At 36.9% G+C, this 12,501-nt stretch overlaps 1 protein-coding gene across 1 annotated transcript; it reads left to right on the top strand.

The window, feature by feature from the left end:
• Positions 1 to 54: 54 nt before the first annotated feature.
• LOC129274706 (ribosome biogenesis protein WDR12-like) lies at positions 55 to 12,181 on the top strand. The gene is made up of 12 exons (XM_054911465.2): positions 55 to 347; positions 1,192 to 1,280; positions 1,591 to 1,804; positions 2,111 to 2,226; positions 2,697 to 2,851; positions 3,480 to 3,525; positions 3,972 to 4,060; positions 4,583 to 4,723; positions 6,474 to 6,579; positions 7,611 to 7,743; positions 8,234 to 8,306; positions 9,587 to 12,181. The coding sequence occupies exons 1-12, from the start codon at positions 103 to 105 to the stop codon at positions 9,683 to 9,685; spliced, it is 1,506 nt and encodes a 501-aa protein (XP_054767440.2). The 5' UTR covers positions 55 to 102; the 3' UTR covers positions 9,686 to 12,181.
• The last annotated feature ends 320 nt before the right edge of the window (positions 12,182 to 12,501 follow it).

Here is a 12,501-nt window from a genome sequence, read left to right as displayed (position 1 = left end):
GTGCATGTATCTCCATTATTTATAGGTCCATGATTAGCCCCATTGGAAAATTGTGGGGGGTGCATGGTGATTGCCCCCTGCCTCACATGAATATGGTAGATCATGCATCGCCATCACCCCCATTGTCTCTTCCCTCCCACATTTCGAAAACTCATTCCCATCGTAACACTCCATGCCCCGCCGCCCGCCCTTCTTCGTCAATTTTGTTCGATGGCAAAAGCGGGGGCTAAAGCAAAATATCACACACGTGGGTTCCCTGTTCTCAAAATGGCAGCCTCCACGTCCATGAGCACGAACGTTGCTGTCGGATCGCATTTACAAGCTCGATTTTTCACAAAACAGAAGAGGTAACGTTTACAAGTGCAGTATTAAGATCTAGGTTTTAATTAATCATATAATTTTGTAAGAACACTTCTCTTAGTCTTACTCTGTTTGATGCTAGGCTAGGCCCACTCGCATTTTTTTCATTTGCTTTGGTCCCATGCGTAGAAATTTGTGTTGGATTTTTCTACAGCGTTTGCAGTTTAGTACATTTTACCCTATTACTAGTCTATCTATTATCACTCATATCCATGGTAGAATTCGAAAAATGTAATCTTTTACAGACAATTGTTGTTGTTGTTGTTCGTTTTGCCAACAAGAATTAAAAAAGAATACTAATACTAATAGATACATGGCCCAGCTGCAGCCAGGTCCATAAAAATATTAAAAAGTGGAAATGAAATATAAAAAAAGACAAAGTGATTGGTATGTCAATTGTCATGACGCGGTACGATATTCTCGGCACTCAGGCACCGACTTGCAACCGAGATTTGATTTGTAACGGTTGGTGAAAATAAAGTCAAACATTATTTACCCACAATTCTCTGCGCTCCCTCAATTCAGTGGAAACATCTCTGCAGTGCATGTTCAGGCGAAGACCTGAGCCAGGACGAATCGTAAAAATCATAAAAGAAGAATGATAGGAGAATTTTGAAAACAAGGAAGGTGAACAAAATATTTAAAGAAGAAAAGAAAATTTACCAAGACTAGAGGAGGGTAAAACTTAGCTACGTGCTCCCAACGTTAGACTTTATGAATAAGAGTAGACCTTGAGTTGAGGCTTTAGCACTTCAAGGCAAGCATTTGAAAATTGCATCATTATCATGATTATCAAAAAGAAATAAATTTTTATTTTCATCTGTCTTACAGATTTATTGTCAGCAACACACCTTTCTCAGTTCCAGCCAGTGTTGGTGTGGCTGAATTAAGTTCGCTCATCAATAAACTTCTCAATGAAGGTAAAAAGTATTTTGAAATGAATATACTAGACTTCTGAATTTTTTGTGATTAGATCTTTTAATGGAAGATCAAATGGAATTTTTGATTAATTGTACTGAAAATTCAAGAGTACTTAATTTCATTAATTGATTAATTCATTAATTGGAGACCGGATTGATATGTAACAAAATGGCACTAATGCATCAACATTACCTCAGTTCTCAAATTGCAAGACCAATCCTCTAAGATTTAAGCTTTCTTGCCATAATTATTTTCTGTTCTTTTCTTTTTAATTTAATAATAAAATTTATGAATTTTTATGTCTTTTAGATAAAGCAGAGGAAGACATTGAAAATGTCGAATTTGATTTCCTCATTGATGGCGAGTTTCTTCGAGTCACCCTTGCCGCTCATCTGGAAGTCAAGCAGATATCGACAGAGACCGTTGTCGATATTGAGTATGTGGTGAAACAGACGGCCCCTGAGCCAGTGGGAAGTATACTTCATGATGACTGGGTGAGCTGTATTCACATGGTTGGAGAAAGGTGAGATGGGGAGGCGATACAACTTATTCAAGGAGTTGTTTTACAAAAAAGTGTGATTAAATTCAACTACAAATGTGAGGGGGGAGGAGGGATTGTGGTGCACAGAGTTGACTTTCTATTTTTGAAGACAAACAGAGCCTTTCTCGTATGCTTGTAAGAAAATTTTTTAAAAGTTTACCCACATTTTGATTTACGAACTAGACTAGGGTGGGAAAAGGCTACCTTGAATGATTTATTATTCTCAAATGAATGATTTAATCATATATTCATTTTAATTGTTTGATTTCTTGTTTCTTCTTTCTCCAGAATTCTCACTGGTTGCTATGACAATGGTGTCAGACTGTGGGGAAGAAACGGTGACAACATAGCGACACTTCAGTATCACACAGACCCTGTTAAATGTGTTCGCTGGATCAAATCTGGTAAAGTCGCATTAAAGAAATACAATAAAAGAAAAGTAGTATGATAGGTCATTCGTGATTTGGAGTTTTCATGCTGAGATAATGAAATACCATGGTTCTGACTTGTTGTTTTGATCAGTAGATCGTGGGTTCCAATCCCAGTCATGGTTTTGTCTTCCTTCACCAAGGCATTCATCCACATTGCGTCGCACTCAACCCTGGTGAGGTGAAAAGACATTGAGTTCTGAAAATGCCAGCTGGACTCAAATCCATGGCAGCAAAAAGAATTGTGTGTGTTGGAATGGAATATTTATATATTGACGGAGCTATTGGGATGATGATCATGATAATACTTGTAGGCATTTGTTTGACCCTTGATCTATTCAGAGGCTCACTATTATTAACATCCATGCTTGTTTGTTTGGTTATTATTGTTATCATTTGTGTTTCTTTCCTATTTCTACTCTTGCTCTCTTTGTCATCACTGTCAGGTGAACCTGTAAGTTTGCTGGTGAGCGGGTCACATGACCAGACTCTAATCATTTGGGAGTGGAATGAGAGTGAAAGAAAGAGTAAACCACTCCACGTATGCAAGGGCCATGCTAAAAGTGTAGACACAGTTGATGTCGACCAGTCACAGACAAGAGTGAGTGATTATTTCATTTTCAAATAGTGAAGCTTTGGAGAAAAAAAATTTCAGAAGTTGTACCTGAGAAGTTTGGGGTCTTTTCCTTAAGTTTGGAATCCATTCTTTTGTTTCATGGAATGAATATATACAATATATCTAAAAGCTGCAACAGTTCGGAATGAGAGTTTTTGCCAAGGCAGCTCGTGTAGGGTAATTTGTGTCTGCGGTATTATTAATTTAGTCATTTTAATGTGCTAAGCTAAGGTGGTATCATGTTTTTTTTTTTTTTTTTTTTGGGGGGGGGGGGAAATTTGGGAAAATAAGTTATTCTTTGAAATTTCCGATGTTGTTCTTTTCCTATTTCATAGTCAAGTAAAAATAAAGATGAAGGTAATGAAATAATCTCTCTATTGATATTTATTCAAAGTATTTTTCTTAATGTATTGTGCATTTTACTGGCAATCCTCTATTAGGATAAAACAAAAGACCTGTGCATAAGACCATGATTCGATGCAGGTTTTTTTTTTTTTTTTCAATGCAGGTTTTTATTGTTAGTCCTCATGACTACTTGTGGGAATGCCGTATTATCATCACTCACAACTTTATAATGATTTCAGTAACATAATAATGTATTATTTGGTTCCAGATATGCAGTGGGTCTTTTGACAAGATGCTGAAAGTTTGGTCTGCTGGTGAGTTCTCATTAGCCTAAACATTTTGAAAGTATTTCAATGCGAGAGCTCCTAAATATGCATGTTATGTTCAGATGGACTTTGCCATAAGTCTGAATTTGTAGAATTCAAATAAAGCTTTTAACTAAAACAAAAAATTATTTGCATGATTAAACCACATGTATTGCATAAGTTGGTGGGTTTTGTGGTAACATTTAGTTTATACTTGATTTGAAATGCAGTATATTAATAGATTAATGAATTGATTGATTAATTTAATTAGATTTATTTGGCAATCTATATTTTATCAGTTTATTTCCATTGATGTGATGCATACACTCTCTCATTTAGTCAAGTGTTACTTTATTTCATTGATATTAAAATGTTACTTATCTATCCAAATTAAATTGCTTTTTTCTTCTTAAAATTCTAAGTTTACTTGCTTTGTTCCCTCCCCTTCATTATAGTTCCAAGTTCAGGGGAAGAAGAACCACCAGAAATTCAGGAGCAACAAAAGAAGAGAGTACGGAGAGATGGAAGTGCACCAGTTATAAGAGTAAGTCAGAACAAACTATTGGCATACCAAAGGGGGGGGGGGGGGGGGAGATGCCCCTACGGATAAGTATGAATACTAAAGATGATCAAAGTTTTTGGTTTCGCTTATTGTGTCTGACTTTGTTTCAAAGCATTTCATGGATATCCTAGTCATCAGATTCTTTTTTGCCTACACACAATTTATGAACTTTCTCAACTCCCAGCCGATTCTACATGAAATGAGAACATGTTTGATGAAACCAAATGGCAGAAGACCAAAATGGGATAAGATCAAGTGCCATGTCAGCTTATATTAGACACTAAATGCTAACTTTTATTTAGTACATTTTTAAATAAAAGCATTCTTCCTATACAAGAAGATTGAATTGATGTTTTACATGTATAATATCCAACTAACAAAAGGATCACATATTTAATTATTGTAACAGAAAGAGGTTAAAGTAACAAAATGAGCTTTTTCAAAGAATTTGTATACTTTTACCAATAAGTGGGAGAGTTAGAATATTCGTCCGTCTTTTTGCAGACGCCCATTGCAACACTTGACGGTCACAAGGAAGCGGTATCATCTGTGATATGGACAGGAAAGGATGAAGTGTGCAGTGCATCATGGGACCATACCATACAGATGTGGGATGTAGCACAAGGTTCTAACAAGTCAAATTTGGTACGTGAGTTACACATCTTTTCATGTTCTCTCTTACACCTCTTGTTATAGTCTTTCTTTAACAAGCCTGTATTAGCATGTCTTATGTTTTCAATGAACTTGAGACGTTAAGTAACTCATAGACCGTGAAATTGTAGTTTGCCAACCTGCGACGATAGATCAACTCCGAACGAGAAGATTTGGTAGATATATTACCTGCTGCAAGTCGAATACTGCAGCAGTGTATGCCTGGTCTGTGTATGCACGTTCTCTGGCTTTAGATTTGATTTCCCTTATTTTGGTCTTTTTTCTTATTTGAGCCTGGAACTAGTCTTCAAGCTCTTCCTTTTGTTTTGGGTTCCGTGATAGTAGGATTCACACAATCCACACTGGTCCTTTTTCAGTCTCTGGAACGTGAGTCCCATTTCACTAAACACCTTCATGTAGAGTGACATAGATGCACCATCTGGGCTTTCTTCTTTGTATATCCTATACATTTTTTCCTGGTTGAGATCTGAGGATAAGAACTGAGACTTGGATGTTGCTCTGCAGTAATGACTTTCAGTGCGAGGAAATCTCATGATGTGGGTCTTTACACTGTCCCTTAGCTCTTTCTCCTTAAGCTGATTTTGTCTGCCACCTTGAAGCTCTCCCTCAAGGATTCCACAGGACTTCCTATGGTCTTGATCTGCGATCCGAATACTAACCATTTATGTCATCATGAACCAGAATTTGAAGTGTATTTGTCTGAGGTCAGAGGAGCTTCATCACAAACTCGACTCCAAGAAGCGCGCCTGCTGAACGAGTTCGTGAAAACGGTTTTGGCCACTTGCTCGTGTCTGACAACTAATGTGACGTCACGTATGACGAAACGAGACAAGATTAGGTCCTAAAATTTTGTCAAGTTGTAGACATCACTATAACTAACTAAAATCCAGTCAGAACTCAAAATCGAAATTTTCACCAAATTTGGCTATTGGCCGACTTCGTGAAAACCATGAAGATATGTTATACCTCTTCCCTTGCTCTTTCTTTAAGCTTATTATGCAGTATTTGCATAGTATCTTTTATGTTCTTTCTGTTGACTATAGGTAAGTTATACCTCTCCTCACTGCCTTTCTCTTAACTTGATAGGCTTGTTAATATTTCCTAACCTGTTTGTTTCTTTATACATGTACGTGTATGATATGCCTTTGGTATGTATGTTGCAACTCTTCTCATTTTATTTCTTGAATTAGTAAAGGGGTTTTTCATCAAAGCTAGTTCCTGTTGATTGTGAATTTCAGTTCAAATTTGCTGTTCATAGATCAATTCCCCCCCCAAAAAAATTATCTGTTACATGCTGCAGACCTGCTATTTATTGCAATAACTGTTCAATTCATTTATTAATCATATAAAAATATTTAAATGCAATGTAAAATAACATAATATATAAATGTAACAAGACATACAACAAATAAATATTATTTATACATTCATGTAAAAGAAAAATCAACATGTGGTAAGAGGCAACCAAAAAGATTAAAATCTTGTAGGCAGTTGCCCCTTTACAAGTATTCAAATAATCATCAATAATCATAACGTAATCATACATTCACACATCAAACACCAAATCACCCACACTCAACACTGTGATTGATTTTGGAACCTAAAATAAACTTCGAATCGATTCCCAGATTCTTTCAGTGTTTTCCTTATTCTATGCCAGTTCTATAGATATTTCATTTAATAAGAAATTAATTAACATTCTTACATTCTTTTAACACCCCAGACAGGTACAAAGGCATTCCTAAGTCTATCTCATTCTTCCTTGAACGGACTTCTAGCCAGCGGTAGTGTGGACAGGCACGTTAGGTTATGGGACCCAAGAATCAAAGGTATGTCAAAAATTTGTGTTACATTCGTGCAATTTGCCTCTTTATTGTGGCATAATAATAATAGGCATTTATATTGCACCATCTATCTAAAAATAATCTATTCTAAAATGCAATATTAATATCACCCCAGCTCAGTGCATTCAAAGAATTAATCCTGCCTGGTGCCCATTCACCTCATGCGGGTTGAGTGCAGCACAACATGGGTAAATTGTGGTGCGTTGTGGCCCAGTGGATTAGTCTTTTGAGTTTGAAACGGGGTCGTGGGTTTGAATCCCACCATGGCGTAATTTCCTTCAGCAAGAAATGTATCCACATTGTGCTGCACTCAACCCAGGTGAGATGAATGGGTACCGGGTAGGATTAATTCCTTGAATGCACTGAGTGCTGAAAGGCAGCTCGAGCTAGAGCCGGGGTAATAATAATAATAAACAGTGCGCCTCAGATTAGATTATTTCTAGATAGATGGCGCTATATAAATGCCTATTGTTATTATTATTAAATTTCTTGCGGAAAGAAAACTCGCTACGGCTTTGATTCGAACTCACGTAACTCTGATTGAAAGATGAGAGTCATTACCACTAGACCACAATACCCCCACACAATTACTCATGCCAATCCCGAGAGATAGGTAGACCACTGTGTACTCAACACTGCATAAATCACAGTTTCTTTTCTTTCAAAGTGATTACAAACCTCATTCAAACATGACAGATCTATGGACTCATAATTAGACACTCCCCTGGGGGTCGTTTCACAAAGAAGTAAGTATGACTTAGAGTCGCACTCAATGCCTAGTTGTGTATGGTATAAAAAGCATGACCGCATTGGTCAGATCATGCCATGAGGACGCGCACTACTGCGTATTGATCAATATGATTGTGCATTGCATATGTACGCGTCTGCATTTAAGTGTGACATTAAGTCATACTTAAATCTTTGTGAAACACCCCCCTGGTATCATAATTGTGAATAGCAGAAGTTTTACAAAATAAAGAGCGTAATATTACTAAATCGTGTTTTATTTTGTACAGATGGAGCAGTAGTAAAGTCATCACTCACTCATCACACGGGATGGGTATCATCGGTGTCGTGGTCGCCTAGCAACCAGAATCAACTTCTGTCAGGATCCTATGACAAGGCTTTGAAACTCTGGGACATTAGAAGGTATTGTACATTTAAACAAAAGAGAAGGGTATTAGGAGTTTAGTCCAGTTTTCTAATTTCAGGATCTACCTAGGACATTATCACTAAAATCCTATTTTGGTCCTTATGGTTGGTCTGACTGAGAGACCAATATGTCTAGCCATAATGTTGTTTGATATATTGGAATTAGACTAACTAGTAAAGGGGGAAAAGGCTATATTCTGATTCTGTTTAAATGTCGACAGATGTAGTAATGATTTTGATTTAGCTTGTGTTTAGTTAAAAATCAAGCTTGTTATTCATTGTGCACATGATAATTCTGATCGAGTTATTACTTTTTTTTCCAAAGTCATTCCATACCTTTATTTGAATAAGACCTTATTGAAATAATACTTTAACTGGCACTATTATTTTCCTGTTTTAGTTCATTCCAAATTACATTTTTGTTGGAACTGATAGAAATTTACAGAAAGGTCTTTATCCTTGTTTTTACTTCATTTTTTCTCCTCAGCCCGAAGGCACCTCTCTTCAATATGACAGGTTTGGATGAGAAGATCCTGACTGTTGATTGGTCAATACCTGATGTAAGTATTAATCGGCATTTAAAATTAATTTGAAGCTCATTTACATTTGTTTCTGTAACCAGGATCCCGTAACACAAAAGTTAGCGATCAATCATACGCTTGATTTTCACGATTGATTGTGCATTGTAGTCAATGCAATCAATCGTAGAAAATTGTTCTATGATCATTGCTAAGCTTTGTGTTACAGGCCCCTGGTGGGGGAGTTTTCACAAAGCTGTTTGTAAGTTATGAAGGACTGCACATATGACTGGAGGCCCCTTCTTGTAATAATTGATATATCCCTATGTAACTGATTTAGTACCTGAGGACATGTTCCAGTTATGTGTGAAGTTGTGCGTAGATTTACAAACGCTTTTTTAAATACATCCAGGTTGAGTTGGCACATGGGGCATGTGACCCCCTTTTTTTGCCCCCCTTTTTTGCCCATATTTGTACACAAAGAATGCCCTGTAGTATATTATGTCCCCACTGAGAAATGAGGATGAGAATAGTTCCCTGTTTAAATTTAAAGGCCACTGCACACTTTACAATTAGTCTGTGCCCGGATTTTGGAATAAAATGAAATAGAATTTGATGCTAATATTGCGACATGGAATCTCTTAATGTGTAATGTTCTAAATCACCGTACTAATACCTATGTTCAAATCTGTGACTACTGTCCTTATTAGAACATAAGCAAATTTAATATCTAGTGACGTCACAGCAATCGTACGATTGGCTACAATTTGAAACTAATTTTGCCTTTACTCCAAAAATAAAGGCTTGCAATCATCCAGAATAAGTATTTTTTCAGTTAATTTGAAAATGAGCAAAATGCAATTTGTTCCAAAATGGGAGTGTGCACCGGTCTTAAGGTGTGCAGTAGCCTTACAACTAATTGAGGTTTTGTTAAAGTCCCAGTAAGTTATACTCTCATTTGTATGCAATACAAATTTGAAAGTATATGTCTCCCTTGCTTCGTAATGCCCTGCTTTCATGCAATAATGTGATGGCTTGCCTGACCTATACCTTTGTATGCAGTTGATCTGGGGAGGTGTTTCATGAAGCATCTCGTAGTCATTTTCACTGACTACTTTGTTCAGAGCCAATCATTTGCAAGGATTTCAGTAGCTTATAACAGTGGACAGTGAAAATGACCGACAATTGTATCATGAAATGGTTCACAGGCATAATGTTTTATTTATCCCGGAAATGAACATACTAAAAAATATGAAATTGTTGATAGGCTCAGTGGATGTTCATGTTACTGAATGCTGATTATTATTCTTTTTTTGTTACAGCTGCTTTTATGCGGAGGAGCCGATAATTGTCTTCATATGTTTAGCACATCAGAAGCATTATCGTCTGAGACATCGTCGGACGTCAACAAGGCAGACTGAGTAGTTACTTCCATGGTATCCTCAATGATCAGTATCCTCAACAATGGTATCTTCAACGATATCGTCAATGAGGCCTACCCACTAGGGCTGCACAATATGATGATGACTTGAAAAACTGTGACATTGAAACTTTATTGAATCTATGGATCTTTGATAAAGAGCGTATAAGGCAACTTGTCAAAAGTCTGTATCACGTCTATTAGGGGTAATCGCGCTATAAGTGTGCTTTGCGTCTTATAGTAGCTTTCGCACGTCTATTATTTTATTAATGATGAAGTGTGAGGATAAGTATTGAAAAGCCGCTTGCAGGATTCTTGCAGGAAAGACATGACTCTAACTTTTGACTAGATGCCTTACAAGATTGTTCATAAAGACCCCTTATCTTTTCTCCCTTGAATATGGTTTAATCTCATTGGAGCATGTATTGCAGGGAAACTTCATAAAGATTAAAGGGGAATCCAACCCATAAAAAACTTGTTTTTAGAGGAAAAAGAAAAATCAGACAATTTGATAGGTGAAAGTTTGAACAATATTGGACAAACAATGAAAAAGTTATGAATTTTTAAGAGTTGTAAACATTGGTAATCACTATACCCATGGTGACTTCAAATTGGCAGTATATGTGATGTCATAATGATGTAAGGCAAGGACAACTCTTCCATATACTCCAATACATAAAATGGCCAACATGTAATTTTTTTTCCAATAGTTTTTCTTAAGATTATATTTCTTTCATGAGGAAATAAAAAAATATACTACCTGGGTTATATTTAGTTTACTGCCCCAGGGGAATGGTTACTTAGGATTAAACCACAAATCCCTAATGATTAAGGACATGGCCTATGGGAAAGTTGTCCTTGCCCCTTGTCATAATTTACATACCCAGTTGCCAGTTTGAATCTACATAGTCTTAGGGATGTCAGTTTTAAAGCAGCCAACTATCTTATTACTTGTCTGATTTCTGTCAAACTTTCACCATTCTGTTTCATTTATCTTTCTCCTTACCATCACATTTTATGACCAAGGCTGGATTCCCCTTTATTAAAGTAGTGCAAATGGGTATGTGGTAGGATTCATTCCTCTAATGGACTAGGTAAAGCCTACTGGAACTTTTGTCCCTTGAATATGTTTCACATTGGAGCATGTACTAAAGAGAATGTCTTTATAAAGACATCCTTCTTATAAAGACCAATTTAATATAAATGCGCGGGTGGTAGGATTAATTTCTTGGATGGACTAGTAGGGTATAAAGGCCGTAGAAGCTAAAGTCTGGCTAGTGATAAACCATGGCCCATTGGATGTGCAGAGTATAGCTAATCATATAATGTATTGTGTGCTATGCAAGAATAGCACATTGTTCATAAGTTGTATTTTTATCACATTTTATTCCCACAATGTTGTCTTGTGACTTACACTCACTAATTTCAATGTTTTAAACCATTTTATTGAACAAAATGAAGAAATAATATCATTCTGTCTGCTGTGATAATTGACAAGGCGCCTTCGCAGGAAAAGTTGCAGTCAATACCAACTCCAAAAAATGCAATGTATCTTGATTCTCAGTCAATTTGAATTGTGCATTTTGGATTGATGCAACGTTTCCTTCAAAAGGCCCCAGATCTGGGGCCCGTTTCATAAAGGACTTGCAACTGTTGCAACTTTGCCATTATGGCAACTACCATGGTAACAGGGCTCAGCAGCCAATTAGAATCAAGGTTTCCATGGTAGTTGCCATAAGAACAAAGTTACAGCAGTTGCAAGTTCTTTATGAAATGGGCCCCAGATATACCCCTTGAATCAATAATCAGTTTTGTCTAATCCCTGATTTTCTCCCACCACCATCTCGTCTGATGGTTCTTTGACGAATCAAAACTTGCTTTCTTCTTTTCTCAAGTTGGTTAAAAATAGAATTCAACTGAATTGGGCCGAGTATTCTAAAATACTACTTGGTGTTGGTTATGTTTTCCCTTAGTCCAAAGCCATTTGGTGTAACTCCAAATCGGAAAGATTAATGGGGATTTGTAAGAAATTTGCAAACGATTAAGTCAATTTTAGCTCCAAAGATCAGTCATGAATCTTTCATTCGATTGAAAGTTGCATATGATTGATGATCTGTATCTTGAAACGTAGAATAATGATTGATTTGCCACTGCTAATATTGATCGATCAGTTGCAGTCGGTTCTTTCTTTTAAACACCAACTTGTGGCTAGAGAGTAAGTGGAGACTAGTTACAGATCAATGGGTCTTGTATATGTGATGATTAGACAAACGGGTGAATTGGTTGTAGACAAATTTGGATTAGACAACGGGGAATGAGACCAAACATTTCTTAGACAAACTGATTAGCCAAAAGTCATAATTTTCCGTGTTTTGGGGAAGAGGCAGGTCGGTGTCAAGGTATAGATTTACATAAATTTGTGTAGCAGGGGAAATGTTTTATCAGTTCCTTTCTTGTAAAGCTTTTTTTTTCAAATAAAATGAATGCTTTTATAGAATTGATTTTGTTTCATGTGTTTTGTGATTGTAGATATTGGAGAGGTTGAACAGCACTGAAGAATTGAGGGGGGGGGGATAAGGGAGAAAGCAGGAGGGTGGGATGAAGAGGGTAAACAGAGAGAAGAGGAAGAGAGAAAAAGGTGAGATGAGGGATGGGGAGAGAGGGGGGGGGAGGTATAAAAAGAAGTGAGAGGGCCAAATTGAGGGGGTGGGTAAGAAGTGGAAGAGAGAGAGGGAGGTGTGAAAAGAGGGAGAGGGGTACAGAAAGAGGTGGAAAAGAGAGAGCATGTTCTTTGCCTTTACTTTCATCTCCACCAGT

Source organism: Lytechinus pictus, chromosome 13 (assembly GCF_037042905.1).
Source record: "Lytechinus pictus isolate F3 Inbred chromosome 13, Lp3.0, whole genome shotgun sequence".
Lineage (NCBI taxonomy): Eukaryota > Metazoa > Echinodermata > Echinoidea > Temnopleuroida > Toxopneustidae > Lytechinus > Lytechinus pictus.
This window is presented reverse-complemented; position numbering and strand designations above follow the sequence as displayed.